This window comes from Notolepis coatsorum (genome assembly GCF_963971535.1).
Source record: "Notolepis coatsorum genome assembly, chromosome: 2".
Lineage (NCBI taxonomy): Eukaryota > Metazoa > Chordata > Actinopteri > Aulopiformes > Paralepididae > Notolepis > Notolepis coatsorum.
In genome coordinates, this window is record NC_140166.1 from 147,498,158 (window position 1) to 147,520,062 (window position 21,905).

General features: G+C 42.8%; 1 protein-coding gene across 1 annotated transcript in view; it reads left to right on the forward strand.

The window, feature by feature from the left end:
* Positions 1–21,905, forward strand: part of LOC311223559 (CUB and sushi domain-containing protein 3-like) — a gene marked incomplete at both ends in the record, with an annotated part of 752,195 nt that overhangs the window by 588,679 nt on the left and 141,611 nt on the right. Inside the window, 4 exon segments of the mRNA XM_084308339.1 lie at positions 373–478; positions 481–561; positions 2,992–3,006; positions 3,009–3,164. Coding sequence (XP_084164465.1) covers positions 373–478; positions 481–561; positions 2,992–3,006; positions 3,009–3,164 — 358 coding nt within the window.

Below are 21,905 nucleotides of genomic sequence, written 5' to 3' on the forward strand. Positions count from 1 at the left end.
AATGTGCGCATGTGCATGGGGAATCGATGCTTAAAAAAACGGTCTTTTTCGCTGCCAATTTAGTTCTGATCGATTAGGAATGTCTCGCGCCGTGTTCAGGAGACTCAGGCGCATACAAGTCTATTCGATCATGTCTCTAGCACCCCCACAGCCGTATCTGCAATCACTTAATGTCAAGGCTCTCATCCCCATTCATTAATTTGACCCCCCCGCAATCTCCTCCCCGATTTCAGAATCCGGAAGTTTTGCGGTGGTCTATCTCCTCGCTCGTTCAATCAGTCTGCCCGTCAGTAACTCACTCCCAGTTGGCCACAGTGCCCTAGTGGTGACTCACAGGCATTGACGTGGTCCTCTCCCCCCCTGTAGTGACGGTGTGCCCCCAGCCTGAGCTCCTTCTCCCTGGACCACGGGAAGTGGAGGATCGTCAACGGCTCCCACTACCAGTACGGCACCAAGATCATCTTCACCTGCAACCCCGGTTCTACCGCGTGGGCCCCGCCCACATCCAGTGCCTGGCCAATGGGGTGTGGAGCTGGCGGAACGAGAGGCCTCGGTGCAGAAGTGAGTGGCATGTGGCCACCTGGGGTTGCTAATGTTTCTAATCTGACTGGAGACGTTGACATTAAAGTCATTTAGCATGAAGGCTTTTATCCAAAGACACTTCAGCAGGACGGGTGCAGCTCTGGCTGCTGTTCACCGGCTTCACTCTGAGTGCAGAGTAGTAGAGACATGGTATCATAATGGGTGGTAGTCTAGTATAGGATAGGCATAGTTCATAGTGGATAGTTGTTAGACATATTAGCATAGTAGGTAGTAATATAAACATAGTAGCATAGAACATAGTGGATAGTTGTATAGGCATAGTAGGTAGTAGCATAGACATAATAATAATAATAATAATAATAATAATAATAATAATAATAATAATAATAATAATAATAATAATAATAATAATAATAATAATAATAATAATAATAATAATAATAATAATATAATACATTCGATTTATAGTGCACTCTACATTTGGAAACCAAATCTCAGAGTGCTACAGGGTAAAACAGACTTTAAAAACATAGGCAATTAAAAAACAAGGCATAAAAGCATAAACAGGGGATAAAACACACAAGGCATGTATAAAGAGGTTAAAACTAAGGGAGGCTTTCGTGAAGAGGTATGTTTTTAGTTCTCTTTTAAAGGAAGCAGTGGTCTGTGGTGCTCTGAGGTAGTCAGGGAGGGCTTCCACAGAACATAGTGGATAGTTCATAGTGTATAGGCATATTAACATAGTAGGTAGTAGTATAGACATATAGTACACAATAGATAGTTGTATAGACATAGTAGCATAGTAGGTAGTAGTATAAAGATAGTAGCATAGTACATATGGTAAAAGACAGTAAGACCTTTTTTTTTATTCAGAATATCCGTCAGATGTAAGAGATTTGAAGAAAAACAAGAAAAGGAGATCAAATAAGATGGACTTTAATATCAAACAAAGATTTATACAGATCCAGCTCTTAAAAATCGAACCTCTACTGCAAGGGCACAGTATCGTTAACGCCTGGTTAACAGCACTGCCAGGTTATTGGTGCATGATGATGAAGGGGCGACAGTGGCTCGGGAGGTAGAGCAGTCGTCTGGCAGTCTGGAGGTTCACGGTTCGATTGCCGCGTCCTCCCGGGCAGCGTGTCGATGTGTCCTTGAGCAAGACAGTTAACCCTAATTGCTCCGATGAGCAGGTTGGCACCTTGCATGGTTGCCTCCGCCGTCGGTGTGTGAATGTGGTGTGAATGTGTGAGTGAATGGGTAAAATATGAGTAACGAATTATGGATACAAGCGCTATATAAAAAAGCAGCCATTTACCATTTACCATGATTACCGCAGTAACAGAGCAGAGCCAGAGTCCTGAGAGCTGCATCTGTATATAGCACAGCACACCTGATAACAGCATTCAGCAACATGCATTACCCACTGCAGGCAGACTAAACACACCTCACACTAGTACTTCATGGTCCTGCCATCAGCCTCATTACCACATAATTACACTTGTTCCCAGCTCAGCCTGCCTCGGCCTAGGTTAGCGCCGCTGCTTAATGGGTGTGACCCGTGGACGCTCCCACTGCATGCTGCCATGGCGACCAGCCTTTCAGAGCAATGGGAACTGGAGAGACCTGGGTAGCAGGGATAGAGAAACAATGGCCAGTAACAATGAGATATGTTGAGAGGAAGGCCAGAAACTAGGGATGTCTGATATTGGCATTAAATGTAATATCGGAAATGATCGGTATCGTTATCAAAACAAGAATTATCTTTTTATTATAATTTTTTTTACATTTATTTAACCTTTATTTGCCCAGGCAAGCAAGTAAGAACACATTCTTATTTGATTTATTGTCAAAAGTATGCATAATGTTGTGTTAATTCCACAACAAGAGCATATGTAATGTTTAATACCTGAAATTATTCAGTTATTTGGGGGGAAACCCTGCATATATCGGTATCGGTTGATATCGGTATCGGAAATTAAGAGTTGGACAATATCGGCATAGGTAAAAAAGCCAACAGCAACATCCCTACCAGAAACAATGAGATATGTGGAGATGAAGGCCAGTAACCTCTTTCTCATTCTCTCGGACTCGCTCTATCTTGTTCTCTTACTCACCCCCTCTCCCCCCCCCCCCCCCCCTCCTCTTCTCTCTCTCTCTCCTCTCTCTCTCTCTCTCTCTCTCTCTCTCTCTCTCTCTCTCTCTCTCTCTCTCTCTCTCTCTCTCTCTCTCTCTCTCTCTCTCTCTCTCTCCCCCCCCCTTCCTCTCTCTCTTTCTCTCTCTCCCTACTCCCCCTCTCTCTCTCTCTCCCCCCTCTCTCTCCCCTTCTCCCTCCCCCCCCTCTCTCCCCCCCTCCCCCTTTCTCCCCCCTCCCCCCTCTCTCTCTCTCTCCCCTCTCTCTCTCTCCCCCCCTCTCTCTCCCCCCCTCTCTCTCCCCCCCCCTCTCAGTCATCTCGTGTGGGGACCTCCTCACCCGCCGGACGGAAGGAAGATCGGGACCCAGACTACGTTCGGGGCGACGGCCCTGTTCAGCTGCGGCTCTGGTTGGGTTCTGACGGGCTCGGCTGTGAGGGAGTGCCTCCTCTCTGGGCTGTGGAGCGGCGCCGAGACCCGCTGTCTGGGTGAGACCCCCACCCGTGTTCTTTAACCCTTTCACTGCCACACAGTGACAGCCAGTAATCCAGAACTATTTATTAACACTTTATGTTCTCATTTCATGTATATTCTATTCTACTACCTATTGCACTATTTTACTGTCTATTTTATCTTACTCTTTTTTACAATTGTCTAAAAAACTTAAATCAAACCATAAACAAGGTGGCCTGTTGGGATGTTAGATCCTAATGTGAAAAACTGTGATTTTATATGTCTGCTCATATGTGCTCATTTTGTGCCTTTTGTCTTTTTGTTCTGTTGTGAAGCACTTTGAGCTGCAGTTTCTGTATGAAAGGTGCTATACAAATAACGTGTATTATTATTATTATTACTTGTAGCAAATTAACAATAAAACAGAACAGAAGATGAAAGTAAACATGGAGGATACTGAGGTCACCGTTTAACCCTTTCACCGCCGCACTACCAAAACGGTTAACGAATAGTCGACTAATCGGTCGAAAGGAGCCGTAGTCAACTGCCAACCTCTTAGTCAAATACAAAAAAGAAAATATATATACATATGTTTTTCTTTTTAAATGTATTTTTTTTCTTTTTTTTTCATTATTTCCAAAAGAAAAGAGGCCTAGAAGCGTGGCTAACGCTAATAGCACGTATACCAGAGGCTAACTGCCTACGAAAACAGGCACAGAGGCACTGAAAGAGGATTTGAATTAATTAATGAAGTAATGAATACACTAGACTAGACAAATATCAAGATGTATCCATCAGTGGACCAATTGCATGCTTTTGCAGAGGACAAGAAGCCTTCCGTCGACTCATTCAGACATTAAGCACCCCCACAGCCCAAATGGGGGAATATTTTTTACTTTTTTTTTCAAATTTTACTTTTTTTTTATAGTCGACTAATAGTCGAATATCAGCAAATTTCGGCCAATCATAATCGACTATCCAAATCCTTAGTCGGGGACAGCCCTAGCGACAATACACAGAAGGTTAACCCTTTCACTGCCACACAACAGCCGGTTAACCCTTTCACTGCCACACTACAGAAGGTTAACCCTAGTGTGATAGTAAAGGGTTAACCTTCTGTAGTGTGACAGTGAAAGGGTTAAGGTTTAATTCATAAGCTGCAGTGGAGATCAACTAGTTCATAATCAGATGATAATGGGTTATGGTTATAATGAGGGTGAGGATACATATAGATGCATGATTTCTGATATGACTGTTGAGACTGAGGTCGCATTGCAAAACAAATCTGACCTGTATCTGATTTAGGACCACATTTTGAATGTGCCTCAAATCAGAATTGAACAGATCAGATGCCATGTGATTGGTGCTGCTCTCACTGATCTGAGATCAGATGCCATGTGATTTGAGCTGCTCTCACTGATCTGAGATAAGAAATAAACCTGATTCGGCCACTTTTGCTTGCAGTCTGAACCAGTGTTGTAGTCGAGTCACTAAATCTCGAGTCCGAGTCGAGTCTTGAGTCCCCAGTGTTCGAGTCCAAGTCACCAAAGAAGAGTCCGAGTCGAGTCCCCATCACCCGAGTCCGAGTCCAAGTCATCAAGGTTGAGTCCACTCCACTCTGGCAGTCAAAGAGCTGACGTACCAATAAAAAAAGGTCTACGTTAAACATAAATGACACAGCGGTCACCGTTTCAAAGGGAGTTTATTTACTTTGTGACACGATAGCCAAACAAATGCACTAGCCATCAATATCTAATGCCAAACGATTAGGGCCTATTACAAAAAAATTTGTGCTGTCAATAGATAAAAAAAAATTAACTAGTTAATCTCACAATTTTCTGTAGTTAATCTAGATTAATCTAGATAAAAAATCGACCGAAGACCGAAGCTTGTAACAGATATTTACTTGAGTAAAATCATGGAATTAATGTAGAATCAACACAAAGAAAGTATATTTAGATTCAAATACTTTTTTAATAGCTTTCTTTTATATTTGAATACAGTTTATCTCCTGTGAAATACAAATGTGCAAGAATCACTGAAATAAAGAAATAAAAACAACCCAGGCCTATGTTAAAGTGCAGATTGGCTTAGAGGACGATAATGTCTTGTATGAACTACAAGTAATATAAATCATATTAACAACAAAAATGTGGTAGATTATTTTCAAAAAGATGCATGAGTCAATGCAAAAAAGAACAGGCAAAGATACTGCAAAGAGAGTTCAGAACGTTGAAAATTGTTCACTCCATAGAGACAATTTGGCTTAGTCCTTCTTTACACTCAGCCAGTTACTGAGGCATACCAGTCTGTTTACGTTATCAGGGGACAAAGAAGCTTGCTTCTTTTGAACGATGTGGCCTTGTTCAACTTTCAGACTGACATAGAGGTGAGGTGTGTGTGTGTGTGTGAGTGTATGTATCTATACAGTATTGTGTGTGTATCTATACAGTATGTGTGTGTGTATGTATACAGTGTGTGTGTATCTATACAGTGTGTGACTGTGTGTGTATCTATACAGTGTCTGTGTGTATCTATACAGTGTGTGTATGTATCCAGTGGCGGACTGGCCATCGGGACGTTCGGGACGAATCCCGATGGGCCGGGACCAAAGTGGGCTGGTCCAAAAAAAAAAAAAAAAAAAATTATATATATATATTTTTTTTTTTTTTACTTTTTTTTAACTTTTTTTTAACTTTTTTTTTGGCCAGTGTTTGGGCCAGTGTGTGGGCCACTAATGTGGGCCGATGTGTGGGCCAGTGTGTGGGCCAGAGTGTGGGCCAGTGTGTGAGTCGGTGTGTGGGCCACTAATGTGGGCCAGTGTGTGGGCCGGTGTGTGGGCCAGTGTGTGAGTCGGTGTGTGGGCCACTAATGTGGGCCAGTGTGTGGGCCAGTGTGTGGGCCGGTGTGTGGGCCAGTATGTGGGCCGGTGTGTGGGCCGGTGTGTGGGCCAGTATGTGGGCCAGTCTGTGGGCCGGTGTGTGGGCCAGTGTGTGAGTCGGTGTGTGGGCCACTAATGTGGGCCAGTGTGTGGGCCGGTGTGTGGGCCAGTATGTGGGCCGGTGTGTGGGCCGGTGTGTGGGCCAGTGTGTGGGCCGGTGTGTGGGCTGGTGTGTGGGCCAGTGTGTGGGCCAGTGTGTGGGCCACTAATGTGGGCCGGTGTGTGGGCCGGTGTAGTGTGTGGGCCGGTGTAGTGTGTGGGCCAGTGTGTGGGCCATATGTGGGCCGGTGTGTGGGCCATTATGTGGGCCGGTGTGTGGGCCAGTGTGTGGGCCGGCAATAAAACAATAAACAAGTTGCATAAACTAAATCAGATTAAAAATGATCACAGTTCTGGTTTGCCTTAAGATGCAGTTTAAGATGGGTCTTGAACATGGAGTATGTAGGGCACTCTCTAATCACAACTGGCAGGCTATTCCAGTAGTTACCACTTTTAACAGAGAACACAGTTTTTGCAATGGTAGTATACCGAAAAGGCACCTTACAGTCCCCTCTACTGATGGCCCTGGTGGTAATGCCAGTGTCTGCTTTCTGTTGGATGAACTCATTCAATGGGGGAGGGGCAAGTCCATGCAGAACCTTGTACATGAAGCAAGTATATTTGAAAACTTGGAAATTCTCGAAACTTAGCATGTTATGTTTTTCTAAAACATTACAGTGATGAAATGAAATTGGTTTCCTATCAAATACTTTTATGGCTTTTTTGTAGAGTAATTATATTGGTGTAAGAGTAGTGACATATAAAAGAGACCAGTTGATAAAACAGTAGGCCTACTCGATGTGTGATAAAATCATTGAATGCAGAAACATCCTTGCAGCATTAACTGGCAGGCAGGGCCTGATCTGCCTGAAGTTTTCGATGTTAAACTTGACTGTTTGTCACTTTCTTCACATGACTTTTTGAAGGTCAATGTAGAGTCCAATGTGACCCCAAGATACTTGAATTAATGTACAATGTCCAGCTCCGCCTCTCCCAGAAACACATTAGAGTGAGTGACCTCTACTGGTGACTTTGTGAACATCATACACACTGTTTTCTTGGTGTTAAGTGAAAGACATGCTTTTGTTAGCCAGTCTTGAATGAGACATGAGACATCAGTGAATGAGATTCACGTTTCCTCCCAACCGCGAGTAGGCCTAGAAGCGCAGAAATGGAGAATGCAAAAAAAGAAAGGGTGGAGCTGAAAAAGCTAGAATTAAAAAACTAAAATTGCTAGTAAAAGACGCAGAACAATGTTCTAAAATTACAGACATGTTTACCCGCTGCTGCTGCTAATGATGATGAAGTTCAAGTGGAAGGAACCAACAGTAACATGACAGGTACATGCAGTAGCCTAGTGCATATTCTACTGTTGGTGTCTGCCGGTTCATGAGGGCTAGCTAGCCTATACTAGCTCTTGCAGTGATTTCAGTCATTCTATTACAAGACAATGTGCTTTCCGTATTCCTGATTCCTTACAGCACGTGGACGTAAATAGTTGTGACTCGTGATGTTTTTTCTCTGACTAAAAGTTTAGTTAGCAATGTTAGGACTAGTGCCCACCACAGCATCAGAAGCTAAAGTGCTAACCTAGAGAGCCAATCAGAACCTAGGACGGGCTGCAAATTAATCGGCTACTAATATTATAATAGTAAATACTAAAATAAAATACTATTATGTTCCCTTCCAAATTTTCATGTTGATATAATATTGGTAATCTAATTGATTGAATTGATTAGTTGCCATTTTACATGCTTAAATAAGATGTACCTTAGAATTCCCAACTGTTAGCCATGTTCTCGAACTGTATATGATTAGTCTCATCTACATGTTTGTAAATAACCACAGCTAACTAGCTTAAGCTAACAACTAGGTCAACTACTACCCCGTAGTTAAACATATGTGATTGCATATAACAGCTAACTGCTACAGCTAAGTTGGTAGTTAGCCTATTCCATTAATGTTGAATGTATTTATGAAGGTTGTTGATGGTGGTTGGCGCTGATTAGCAGACATGATTCCGTCAGTCTGCCACAGGGCAGCTGTGTTTGCTGATGCTGCTCACAACCACCAGTAGTGTATGACTGTGTGAGTGTGAATGCTTGATGGTTTCTGTGAAGCGCTTTGTGGAACAATGCTGATATACAGTTAAGAATGAGTAATTCGCTTTTGGTTTTTAAGAAAAAATTGTAAAGCTATTTTTGAAAACTACAGGGGTGAATAATACTGTTTTCTTTTGCTATTTTCTTTTAGAATACTGTTTTGGAGTCTTAATTTAAATTTTTTTTTTGTATCCACTTTTTCTCCCATTTTCTACATTTTCTCCCATCCCAATTTCGTATCATCCAATTCAACCCTCCCCTGTCATGAACGCTGTTTCTTGCCTCCCACAAGCCGGCTGCAATGTGGACTAAGTCATACATAGCACAAGTCCCCTCCGGTACTTGAGGTAACAGCAGTCGCATCTTTTCACCTGCGCAGCTCGATCTCTCAGTGGCGAGGAGTAACGCGTGGGAGGCTCACGCTGCCCCCGACACTTCCTGATTCTACTGCGCAGGCACACCAACCGACCTGTAGGAGTCGCTGTCCACAACGCCCAATCCCCACCCATCAGTTTCCCACCCCCTAATACGGCCAATGTGTATTAGTATGAACGACCAGCTAAACTGAAAGCAATGTGGAGGGCTGGGCTCGAACAGGCGAGCCCAGCGTCTCCAGTATTTGTGGCGAGCGCCTTGCCCACTACGCCACGTAGCCGCCAATTTTTAAATTTTTTGTTAAGAATATAGGACAGGCATATATAAGCATTATGCTTCAGTCTGTACCTTTTCAGTCACTGTAAAAGCAAATATTGTTAAATGATGGGGTATATTGTATTGTGTGAGATGATGACTGAATAAACTACTACTACTACTACTACTACTACTACTTTGGGTGTTTTCAAAAGGCTGAAAAACGCTGTATGAATTCAAGCCATTATTATTGATTGCTGATGTTCTTCTTATGCAGTTGACTCTGAGGAAAGAGAGAGCGCCCAATCCAGCACAGCTGACCCTGAGGAGAGAGAGAGCGCCCAGTCCAGCACAGCTGACCCTGAGGGGAGAGAGAGAGCCCAGTCCAGACAGACAGACAGACAGACAGACACACAGAGAGAGAGCCAGAGAGAGAGACACAGAGTGAGAGACACACAGAGAGAGGGAGAGACAGAGAGAGAGAGACACACACACACAGAGAGACACATACATAGAGAGAGAGAGAGAGAGAGAGAGAGAGAGAGAGAGAGAGAGAGAGAGAGAGAGAGAGAGAGAGAGAGAGAGAGAGAGAGAGAAAACAGGCTCTTGGAATGGGTGTCTGGGAGGAAGTGGGGGGTCTTTCAATGTTGATTAAACGGCAAGCAACTAATGTCATGAGTGCCAAATTAAAGGACAATAAATCCAATCTAACTGAAATTGTGTAGCACAGACCTTTCTATTAGGGATGCTCGATATTGGCTTTTTTACCGATACCGATATACCGATATTGTCCAACTCTTAATTTCCGATACCGATATCAACCGATATCAACCGATACCGATATATGCAGGGTTTCCCGCCCCAAGAAATGGAATAATTTCAGGTAATTAAAATTACATATCTCTTGTTGTGGAATTAACACAACATTATGCATACTTTTGACAATAAATAAAATCAGAATTGGTTCTTACTTGCTTGCCTGGGTAAATAAAGGTTATAGAAATGTAAATAAAATATTATTTCTTTAAAACCGATACCGATATTTTTCGATATCACATTTTAATGCCGATATCGGCCGATAATATCGGTAGGCCGATAATATCGGACATCCCTACTTTCTATGGATCAAAACCTCAATATTATTATGGTGTAGTTAATACTTCATGTATCCTTAATCCCTAGGCTAATGAGGCACTAAGATGTTAGTAAAAAAAAAACATATGCCAATGACGGGAAGTAACGGTATATGTATGTGTGTGTCTGTGTGTGTGTGTGTGTGTGTGCACTGTGCATGAGTGCACATCTAGGGGCGGTGTGTAGATTTGGTCTCCCTGATGTTGACTCCTTAGCCACAGCCTTGGGTTGTTTAATACTGGACAAGTGTTTCATAACGCCCGTTGTGTGGGCCGGTTTCGGGGCCGGTGCGTGGGCCGGTGCGTGGGCCGGTGTGTGGGCTGGTGCGTCTGAATGTCCCGGGCTGAATTTGTGTCCCAGTCCGCCACTGTATGTATCTATACAGTATGTGTGTGTGTGTGTGAACACAGGTGGACACAGACATGGAGAGAGAGAACACACACACACGAGAGAGGAGGGAGAAACAAGAAAGAAACAATTTACCTGCATGGTTCAAGTAGTTCCTCCAGCTTTTGCAGTTTGGCAAGCTCCTGTGATGGGCGAGTGATTCTTGCTTATGTCCGTGTGCAACTTGCTGCGCCTTTAATTCCTGGGAATTTGATGGACTATGTTTGAAGTGCCCAACGATCTTGCGACACTATGGTTCCTCTCGAGGGTGGATTAAGAAGTATCTCCCGATGCCGCTCGAATAACCTCTCTCAGTCTGTCGTCTTCAACTACGTTAATTGGCCGGCAGTTTCTTGCCATCCACATAACCAAGGAGTCGGTTACCTTCTCACTGGCATGTTTAGTTAGCCCACGAGCGGAGCACCACACTCCATCAGCGTAGATTGGCGATGTCCCGTGGAGGGAACTTCAGCATGTTTTGCTTTTAGATGATACGCCAAAAACTTACTACTCCTATGGTAGTTAAATTCAGCTTTGCAAATTGCGCAAATTGCTTTACATTTATCCAACGAGCCGTCGGGCAACTTTTTAAACTGAAACTTTTCACCTAAAAGTTTTCCGCTTTTGTCCGCGCGAGTGACTGTCCTTTAACCAGGCGGCTCGCTCTATCTAGTTTGGCTGCACACGCGACCGGAAGTAAACCAAACTGCGTTAACGGCATTAAAGTGTTTGTAACGCGTTACATAATTTTAATTAATCTCCAAAGTTCACGCGTTAATTTTGACAGCACTAAAACAAATATATATATAAATTAGAGGTGGGCATAGATTATTTTTTTTAATCTAGATTAATCTATCTGCAATCCTGGATTTAATCTAGATTAATCTAGATTAAAATGGATCAAAAAAAAATAAAACCTGCCGAAGGCATTCAAAATATGTGTTCTACCCAAATAATGACAAGAAGTAAGTCCTTACTTTTTCTTTCCTCCTTATGTTTCTCAGGCCAGGTGGCCCATTACACCATGAGCCCATCTCCCGTTTCCAAAATGCATTACAGACTGTTTGAAAAAGCTGTTTTGCTATGATAATTGGTAATGAAATATCAAAATAATGTTCAATAAGATGTACTTGTGTTTAATAAGTTGTTTTATTCAGAAGTTAACACAAATATATTACGTTACTACAGAAAAAGGGCAAAGACCCTCAATGCTGTGGAAGCTATAGACCTATATCCCTGAGCAATTTGGAAGAAAAAGTATTGGCAAAGATACTTGCGAATAGAATAGAAGTAGGGATGCTCGATATTGGCTTTTTTACCGATACCGATATTCCGATATTGTCCAACTCTTAATTTCCGATACCGATATCAACCGATATCAACCGATACCGATATATGCAGGGTTTCCCATCCCAAAAAACGGAATAATTTCAGGTAACTAATAATTTCACTGGATATATATATAAAAAATATTGTTATTGTTTTTTATTTTTTTTAAACCGATACCGATATTTTCCGATATCACATTTTACTGCCGATATCGGCCGATAATATCCGTCGGCCGATAATATTGGACATCCCTAAATAGAAGATGTACTACCAACTTTGGTGCATTCAGATCAAGTGGGCTTTGTGAAGGGGAGAAACTCAGCTGATAATATCCGCAGACTCCTACACATAATGTGGAAGGTCAGGAATGATACAGAACCTACAGTGGCCTTCTCATTGGATGCCGAAAAGGCCTTTGATAAGGTGGAATTTGCATTCTTATTTCACACGCTAGAGCGCTTTGGGTTCGGACCATCGTTTACTGGGTGGGTAAAACTGTTATACACAAATCCGATGGCATCAGTATTGACCAACGGGATCGTATCCTCGCCCTTTAACCTAGGGCGGGGGACGAGGCAAGGTTCTCCGCTTTCTCCCCAAATGTTTGCGCTCTTCCTCGAACCACTTGCTATCGCACTAAGGACTAATCAGGACATCAAAGGGGTAATAGCGGGGCAGGTAGAACATAAATTATTTTTATATGCGGACGATATCTTATTGGTATCCAGCAATCCCCGAACAGCAGCTGGGGTCATTGGAACTATTATCGAGTCCTTCTCCGAAATATCTGGGTACACAATCAACTGGAGCAAGTCAGAAGCAATGCCTCTCTCTAAGGGTTGTCCCCCTGATATCAGAAGGGGGTGGCAATACAGATGGATGCCGTCAGGGTTGATATACCTAGGAATAAAGCTGATCCCAGGTCTGAAAGAGTTGATGCAAGCCAATATTGCCCCTATAATCGAACACATTAGTGCTCTGACCCAGAATTGGGCCAAGATGAATATGTCCCTCCTGGGGAAGATAAACTTAGTAAAAATGATATTGGCTCCCAAATTAAATTATATCCTATATATGCTGCCGCTGACTCTCCCGACCCAGTTACTCAAACAGTATGACAAAGTCATTAATGTATATCTGTGGGGGGGCAAAAGGCCGCTATTTGGACGGGCCAAAATGTATGCAGCAAAGGAAAATGGCGGCTTATCCTTGCCTAAACTAGATTGGTATCACTATGCATTCTCGCTCTCCCAGCTCTCCAAATTGAATCACTCGTCTGAGGAGGCACCTGCTTGGGTCAGGATGGAGGAGGAAATGATATATCCCTCATCTCTGGAATCCTTCCTGACACAATCAGACAGACCTATACCTTTTAAAAACCCTTTAATGGCATTTATCAGGGAAACTTGGAATCAATCGCACAGAATGACTGGTGATAGCCCATATTTAACTACGAGAGCCTCTATATGGTATAATAAGAAACTAAAGATTGGTAAGAAATCAGTCATATGGGACGATTGGATTAAAAGGGGGATACATGTACTAGGTGATATAGCCGGGGAAGATGGGGTTTTACCTTTTGAGGATATTAAAGAGGATTTTGATATAGATAATAAAAACTTTTATAAATTCCTACAGATTAGACATTGTATATCGTCATCAATAGGAGGACCAAAGTGTGGCCCGATTACTGCAATTCAAGAAATATTCTATAAAGGATGGCGTAGGAAAGGCGGTGCGTCAAGATTTTATGATGTTATAAGAGAATACAATGCACCCAAATTGGCGGGTCTGAGATTGAGCTGGGAGAACGATGTACGTGAGGATATTACTGAGGAAATGTGGGAGAAACTGGTGTCCAAATGGGGTAAATTCTCTAGGGAGGCGCAATCACAACTTATTTTTTACAAAGTGTTGAACAGAAGCTATTGGACGCCTAGTAAACTGGCCAGACTGAAATTAAGGGACAGTGACATCTGCTGGAGATGTGAGAAGGAGACAGGCACTTTACTGCACATGCTGTACGAATGTGAGAAGGTCCGGAAAATGTGGGATCAAATTGTGATATTCCTAAGTAAGGTTCTGAATGTGAAGATAAATAACGCCCCAATGGCATGTGTTTTGGGTATAGTGCCGAAAGGGATTAAACTGCCTAAATACCGGGGAATGTGGTATAGAATGGCCATGATATCAGGATGTAGAATTGCATTACGACATTGGAAATCACCTGTTGATATTACTTTTAAAGAATGGATGGAACTAATGTTCCGGACAGCATCATATGAAAGGGTGACGTATAGAGTCGCAGGGAGAGAGGATATTTTCGCTGAGGTATGGGACAGTTTTCTACACCTGACTGAACGGTCTGAGGACAAATGATTAAGGTGGGATTACAATGTTATCAAGGATGAATATGAAAAAAGGGATCTGATCTGATGGTACTTGTGCTTTATAATGTATTGTGTATGTATGTACATGTATTTTATGTCCGGATGGTGTATCTATGGAACGGTCACTGTCTCTATCACACTCACATGTGCGCAGGTATAGCCGCATACAAGTATCTAGGATACACATATTCATACGTGTACATAATAGGTTTACACACACTCATATACACAAGGATAAGTTATACACGTCAGGGGCACACATACATGAACATACTCACTTATAGGAAATAGGCATACACACACCTACATATACACATAGTTGAAGTATAGGCTTTCACTGACACAAATAGGAGACACACACATACGTAGCTGAGACGCACATATATATACACGTCTGAGATATACACTCACATAGGGGGCAGAGGCACACATGGATACGAGACACACACAAGAGATAGGAGTACAGTCACATACCAGGAAGATGCACACACACACATATGAGGCATGTACACATGCTTACGTGATACACATACCCACATACATGTGTTGGAGACATGCGTGCATGCATGTTATCATGCACAACTGCATGTGTCTGGGGCGCTTTCTCTCACATGCAATATGGAGAAGGGTGGCATCCCGATAGAGGATGCAGCACATACCTGCTCGAAGGTAGTTCGGTCTACATGCAAAGTATATATATCAGGGATGTATACGCATAATGTATAGTATAGTATGTTTCTTTTTTCGTAAGTCTTTTTTTATTTTCCATGTCAGTTGTTAATGTATTTGTATGAGTCCTTTACATGTTTTGTATGTTCTTACAAAAAAGAAAAAGGCAAATCCTGGAAATTGCATATGATGATGTGGAAAGAGATGTTTTGAATATTGGAGAGATTTGTGCAAAAAATATCAATAAAAAAAAAAAAAAAAAAAAAAAAAAAAAGAAGTTAACACAAATAAATAATATTACCAGTACAGTACAGTATCTAGCACACTCTCAGGAGCAAAACAGAAAGAATCATTTCAAACTTGAACTACATGTATGTGACATGGCTTGAATCAACTGCTCCAGTGGAGTTGCTCAGTGGGCAATGGTGTCAACTGTGGTTGTACCGGGCAGCTCCCAGGTGTGAATGGAACTGTGTGAATGTGAAGCAGGGCGTTCCTGAAAAAGAGCATCTGTGCTCAGCGAACCTACCCTGGGTAAATAAAGGTAAAAAAAAAATCATTTTTTTTTTTTTTTTTTTTTTTTTTTTATTAATGCGTTAATTATATTATCGCGCGATACTAGTATAGCGTTAATGCAGCACGTTAACACCGTTAACGGCCCAGCTCTAATATAAATGAACAAGTCCTAGTCCTCGTCTGCACCTTCCGAGTCCGAATGCAGTCAATGCTCGAGTCCAAGTCCAAGTCTGAGTCCTCAGTGCTCAAGTCCCAAGTTGCATCACGAGTCCTGAAAATCAGTCCAGGACTTTGACTCGAGGACTGAACGTAGCCTATGCTGCATCTACTGTTGACCTGCTATCTCCCCCTAAAAACCCCCTGCCCCCCCCCCCCCCAAACAGATAAATATAAATACATATAAATATAAATAAATATAGGTCTATGAGTCTCTTCAGAGGCCAAGCCTGGCATCACGCCCCACTAAACAGCTCTATGGCAGGTAGTTCAATCGCTGAATCAAGTACAAAACAAGGAGCGCCACCTAGTGACCAAGACACGGCTCTGCAACTAATTAATAACACAAAAATAAAATAGTAGGCACGTTGTGTGACCCGTTACAAGAGCCAGTGTTCTAACCCACGCGGGGGGCGGAGTGTGACACGTGGAGCGTGTTAAGTCTGGTTCTCCAGCCCTCAGGTGCCTTGACTGCTGGTTCTGCTGTAGGGGGGGAGGGGGAGTTCTGCTGAGACGTGTGTGTGGGGGGGGGGGGGGGGGGGGGGGTGCGGTCCTGCTGCTCACAGGCAGCTGACTTCAGCACTATCTTCACACAAGATCTCACCGCTCGACTGCAGAGTGCTGATAAAACGCTAGGCTGAGTTTCAGGGGTTGGGGGCGGGGGGGGGGGGGGTGTGTGGGGGGGAGTGAATTAGGGAAACCAGCTTTACAGTCTGTGGCAATTTCCTCGGTTTTAAGTGGCCTCGGAAATCTCAGCAAAAATTCCTCCCTTCAGAGGGGATTTATTTGATCTCAAAGTAATACGATTACGCGCTTCGCAAGCGGAGGACCGGACGGATCTCCAGGAATTTCACATGCGCCCGTCTACTGCGGCGTATCTCCGACTGATCACTGCCAGTTTGGGCTGAAGCCAGCGTGAATCCAGAATTAATGAGTCGAGGGGCACGCACACATGTGTTTCATGAATACATACATCTCATGAGTCGAGGGGCACACACACATGTGTTTCATGAATACATACATCTCACGAGTCGAGGGGCACGCACACACGTGTTTCATGAATACATACATCTCATGAGTCCGCACGGTTGTTTTTCCTGCGTCCGAGGCATTTCCATGTTCTGTTTCTCCTCCTCCTCCTCTGCTTCACAGTGAAACATCCACAACATGCAAAGTTATTCAAACGCCGTCGCAAACAAACAAACAAACCTCATCTGACTAGACATTAGCATTCATCTGAAATACGATTATGCCCCTTTCAGCTGTCGTAGCCTGGATCCTCCTCCCATTAGCAGTGCAGGGCGCTACGCTCTCTGAAGGGGAAGTGGTTACGCTGTAACCTGCACCTTCATGAGGCCTCCTCTACCTGGTCATGTGACCATGAGGCCTCCTCTACCTGGTCATGTGACCATGAGGCCTCCTCTACCTGGTCATGTGACCATGAGGCTCCTCTACCTGGTCATGTGACCATGAGGCTCCTCTACCTGGTCATGTGACCATGAGGCCTCCTCTACCTGGTCATGTGACCAAACACAAACATGTGACCATGAGGCCTCCTCTACCTGGTCATGTGACCATGAGGCTCCTCTACCTGGTCATGTGACCATGAGGCTCCTCTACCTGGTCATGTGACCATGAGGCTCCTCTACCTGGTCATGTGACCAAACACAAACATGTGACCATGAAGCCTCCTCTACCTGGTCATGTGACCATGAGGCTCCTCTACCTGGCCATGTGACCATGAGGCTCCTCTACCTGGTCATGTGACCATGAGGCTCCTCTACCTGGTCATGTGACCAAACACAAACATGTGACCATGAAGCCTCCTCTACCTGGTCATGTGACCATGAGGCTCCTCTACCTGGCCATGTGACCATGAGGCTCCTCTACCTGGTCATGTGACCAAACACAAACATGTGACCATGAAGCCTCCTCTACCTGGTCATGTGACCATGAGGCTCCTCTACCTGGCCATGTGACCATGAGGCTCCTCTACCTGGTCATGTGACCATGAGGCTCCTCTACCTGGTCATGTGACCATGAGGCTCCTCTACCTGGTCATGTGACCATGAGACTCCTCTACCTGGTCATGTGACCAAACATGTGACCATGCTCTAGGCCTCCTGTGAATATACATCATCAGCCTGATATTCTATATTCATATTTCAAATTTCAAATTGCATGTGTCCAGAGGGCAAAATTCAGTACTGTATCTACAAAAACCCCTGTAAGTCATCTGACCTTTATTGAATTTGCTTAGATCTTTAGTACAGTTGATCTCAAGAAGGTTCTGAATGAATTGTTCACGTCTGGTCAATGTTGTTATTCACCGTCAAAGATGAAAAAAAAGGGGATATTCTCCTTTCGTTCATTACAATTTACTCAAGCCTAGTAACAGACACAATATTTCTGACACTGGGAATACATTCCCTGAGGTCCGTAGATGTCCCTAGATACCAAGAACATGCAAATGGACCTTGTAGAAGTGGAGCAATATTCCATTTACTTGAGTATGTACTTTTGGGCGAATTTTCTGAAATAATGGCTAGGGCTTAAAGGCCAACTTGCAGGTTGTATTTTTTTTTCAATAAACAATGTGACTAGGCCAACGCTGACTTTCATGAAGAGGGAAATTGACCCAGTTTTAGCGTTTTTATCAAACATTTTGTCGACCAAACCACAACCTCCACTCACATGCATATTTTAATCCATGGTTCATAACGTGCGTGTGTCATCTTAATGATGACGTCACACAAGGTGCAGGGCAGCGAGGGGCTCTGAGAGTCACAGCAGGTAGTGGCAGGAAGCAGAGCCTTCTTGTTACTACTAGCCGAGGAGCTAGTATCTGTTTCACCTAACACTATTGCTCTGTGATCATAGCCATTCATCTCTAAAGCTAACCACTATTTGTAAAAGCCACAACCACGTTACCATATTTGTAATAATGTAAATCATTGTGTCATTGTACATATTGTGTTTATAACGTTAGTAGCTAAGTTAGCTAGCTTGGTAGCCAGAATTCTCGAAACTCCTAACATCACCCGATTTAAAATGGTTCTCTCCTCTTTGTATACCTTTGTCCTCACAAGTATTCTGCCAGGGAACTTATGGACACGACAATAGTAGTAGTTATAAGGTGTTTGAGCTTGTAACGTTAACGTTAGTAACTAAGGTTAGTTAGCTAATAGCTATCGTGGTAGCCCCTTTCGTGACTGTGATGCACCGAGTGCTATCCGAGGGGGCTACTATCGTATCAACATGCCGCAACGTGTAGCTAACGTTGCTTGCATGATGCGTGTGCAGTGCTTTGCCCCACAGGTCTGAGAAGAGGACCTGCACATTTTACTCGTTCCCAAAACTCTTTTACATGCACGACAGTAGACATAATGCTAACGTTAGCGGGGTAACGTTAGCCAGAGCCATATAGCCAGCTTGATACTATGACCCGGGGATAAGGCGACAGCCCACAGACCAGTAGCGCTGCTGTACTGAACAACAGGCTGCCTAGTGGTACATGTAGTTCTTTTTTTACGACATTAAAAACCTTATAACTACCTTGTTTCAACCAGTTGTAGCTGGTCCATCAAAGTCTCCGACGATTAAACCCATTTGCGTCTTGTAAGGCGTCCATTTGGATCAAGGAAATAGCTTTCTGCACTCGTCAAAACTCCTTGTAGTGGATCAGAAGTAGGGAAAGTTACCTGGAGTGACGTCACGGCCCTGCTAGCGTCTGATACGCTTTTTGATTTGCTCGTGCATGTTATTCGTGCGTGGACCTTTTTAACCCTTTCTTTTAAAAATATATTTTTTTGGCGTTTTATCGCTTTATTTATTCTACTGGGCAGTCCAGTAGAGAGAGACAGAGGAGGAATGGGAGACAGAATGGGGGGAAGACATTCGGCAAATAACGACGGGTTTGGGAGTCGAACCCGGGTCGGCCGTGTCGCGGCTGAGCGAGCTATGTGGTTCGCCGCTGGGGCGCCCCTTTTTAACCCTTTCTGAGTGGCATTTCCGGCGTAAAATGGAAAAAAAATTATAATGAAATTAGATACCAATGTTGTAAACTACCCATAATTGCAGAGTAGGGTTTAACCTGCAAATTGGCCTTTAAGGGCGAGACAGCACCCCCTAATAGGCAAACACATTATTTGAATAGATATCACTATGAAACTTTCCCAGTTTGTTATGTACAAAACTAAACTAAGACAAATATATTGCAAGTTTTCTGAATTGTATGTTTATATGCAAATGAGGCACTTCCTCATTAAATATGCGCACATTTGCATATATCGCCAAGACACGAATCACCAACATTGTGGTGATTGTGGCTATGTCCTTTTATCAGCCCATACATCAGAAAATATTGTCTACTGCCAAGTGTCTTGGATCAGAAAAGGATCAATACATATAACGTTAGGTGGCCCTCATCCATTGTCTTCTTCTTCATCATCTCCAATAGTTCGCTCGACATTGCATTGCAGGCTACTATTGTGTGCTCGGGCCAGACTATACCACAGAGCCAAATAGGTTTCCTCATCGGCCGGTTTGACTATAGTATTTTTATGATTTACCAGAAGTGCTGAGTCCAACATAGTCTGGTGAAAACGCACCTTATAATCATCATCCATATCATCCGTTTTATTTCTTTATTTCTTTATTTCGCACCATTTCAGCAAAACAATAAAAACATAGACCATGACAGAAAGTGTATAAAGGTGCTGAGTAGAGGGGCCTCAACTCATTAAATCATTGGATTAAAAAGAAAAAACACAAAAACTAAAGTAAAGTGAAATAAGTTTATAAAACAATTTTCATAATATTAAGATAATAATAAGATAATGATAACAATAATAATCAAAGTAATAATAATACAAAAACAACAACATTAATAATTAGTCTAAACAAATTAACATGAACCTGTAAAACAAAGTGACATTAATGGTTTTATGAGATTGAAGCTATTCATTTAACAATGTATATTTAAGCTTGGATTTGAGTGATGAAATAGATGAGCACATTTTTATTACGGAGTGTTTTGAATTCTAAATAGTAGGACCTCTAAATCCTTGTTGGATATGAATGAATACTGGAGTTTGATATGAAAAAATTATGGAAAACAATAGGAAATAAATCTAAATTAAAAGTGCAGTTAAACATAAAAATACATATCTGGGATACATTAATATCAAATATAAAATCATTTATAAAAATAAGAAAGAAAAGAGAGTTTTGTCTTCTTCTTCATAATATCCAATAGTTCGCTCTAGGTGATCACCATTGTCGAACGTTAGTTGGCTGTAGTCTGCTCACTGCTGCTCGCTCCCTGGTGCTTTGGGTGCTGTGGTGCGGCCCCACACAAAACTGGCCCATGCAGTTCAAAAGGTAGGTGATACTGCCACCTGTCGGGATTTGATCGCCATTGCAATTACAATCTAGCCAGAGGTCCCAGGCACACTTACAAAGTCCCGCGTGAGTGTTTAGAATAATAATAATCAAAAAAAGGAAAAAGGAACGAAAAACGAGATATCTCGTTATTGGCGCTCAAGCGTTGGCTGTGAGAAACGTGATATCTCGTTTTTGGCGCTCAATGAGTTAACACTAGCAGAGCCGACAAGGGGTCACATGACCCCTAGGCATTTTCAATAAATGTATCCTCGTCACTCGGTCGAGCTCCAGCTCTGTCACTCTATGACTTTTCCTAAAAGTACCCGTTTTATCTTGCACGGTTTCTGAAATTTCAAAATAACTTCAGAAAAATGTAATTAGAACATTATTCCACATATGGGCCATTGGAACAGACGAAAGTCACAGCACTTTGCCAGCGTCTAGCGCAGGGGTGGCCAACCCGTGGCTCGCAAGCCACATGTGGCTCTTTGTCCGTCGATGTGGCTATTCCATCCAAAAAAATAATAATTATAATATTTTTTTTTTTTTTTTTTTTTTATGTCACTCAAACCTACATTTCATTGTGGTAAACCTCATATTTTTATATTCAGAGGTAATTATATAGTTTACACTGTTTATTTTTCTCATATTTCTCATTATAACCCGTTCCTGACGGGAATTAGTGGCATTTTCTCCATGGCTGTGCTAGTCTTAAGCGATTAACCCTTTCACTGCCACACGACAGCCGGTTAACCCTTTCACTGTGACAATACAGAAGGTTAGCCCTTAACTATCACACAACCGACGGCGATGCTCCATCATTAGCATCATTAGCTCTGCGGATAAACACCCTGGGTGCTGGGGGGGGGGGCGGGGGGCAGATGATGTCATAAACACCCAAGGTGCTCAAGTTCAAATTTCAAGTTTCTTTATTAGTTGTCATACAGAAATACAGAATACTTTTGCATGAAATGCGTCTTTCTGTTTTGCTCCTGAGAGTGTGCTAGATAAAATAAAAATATAGTATAAAATAAGTAT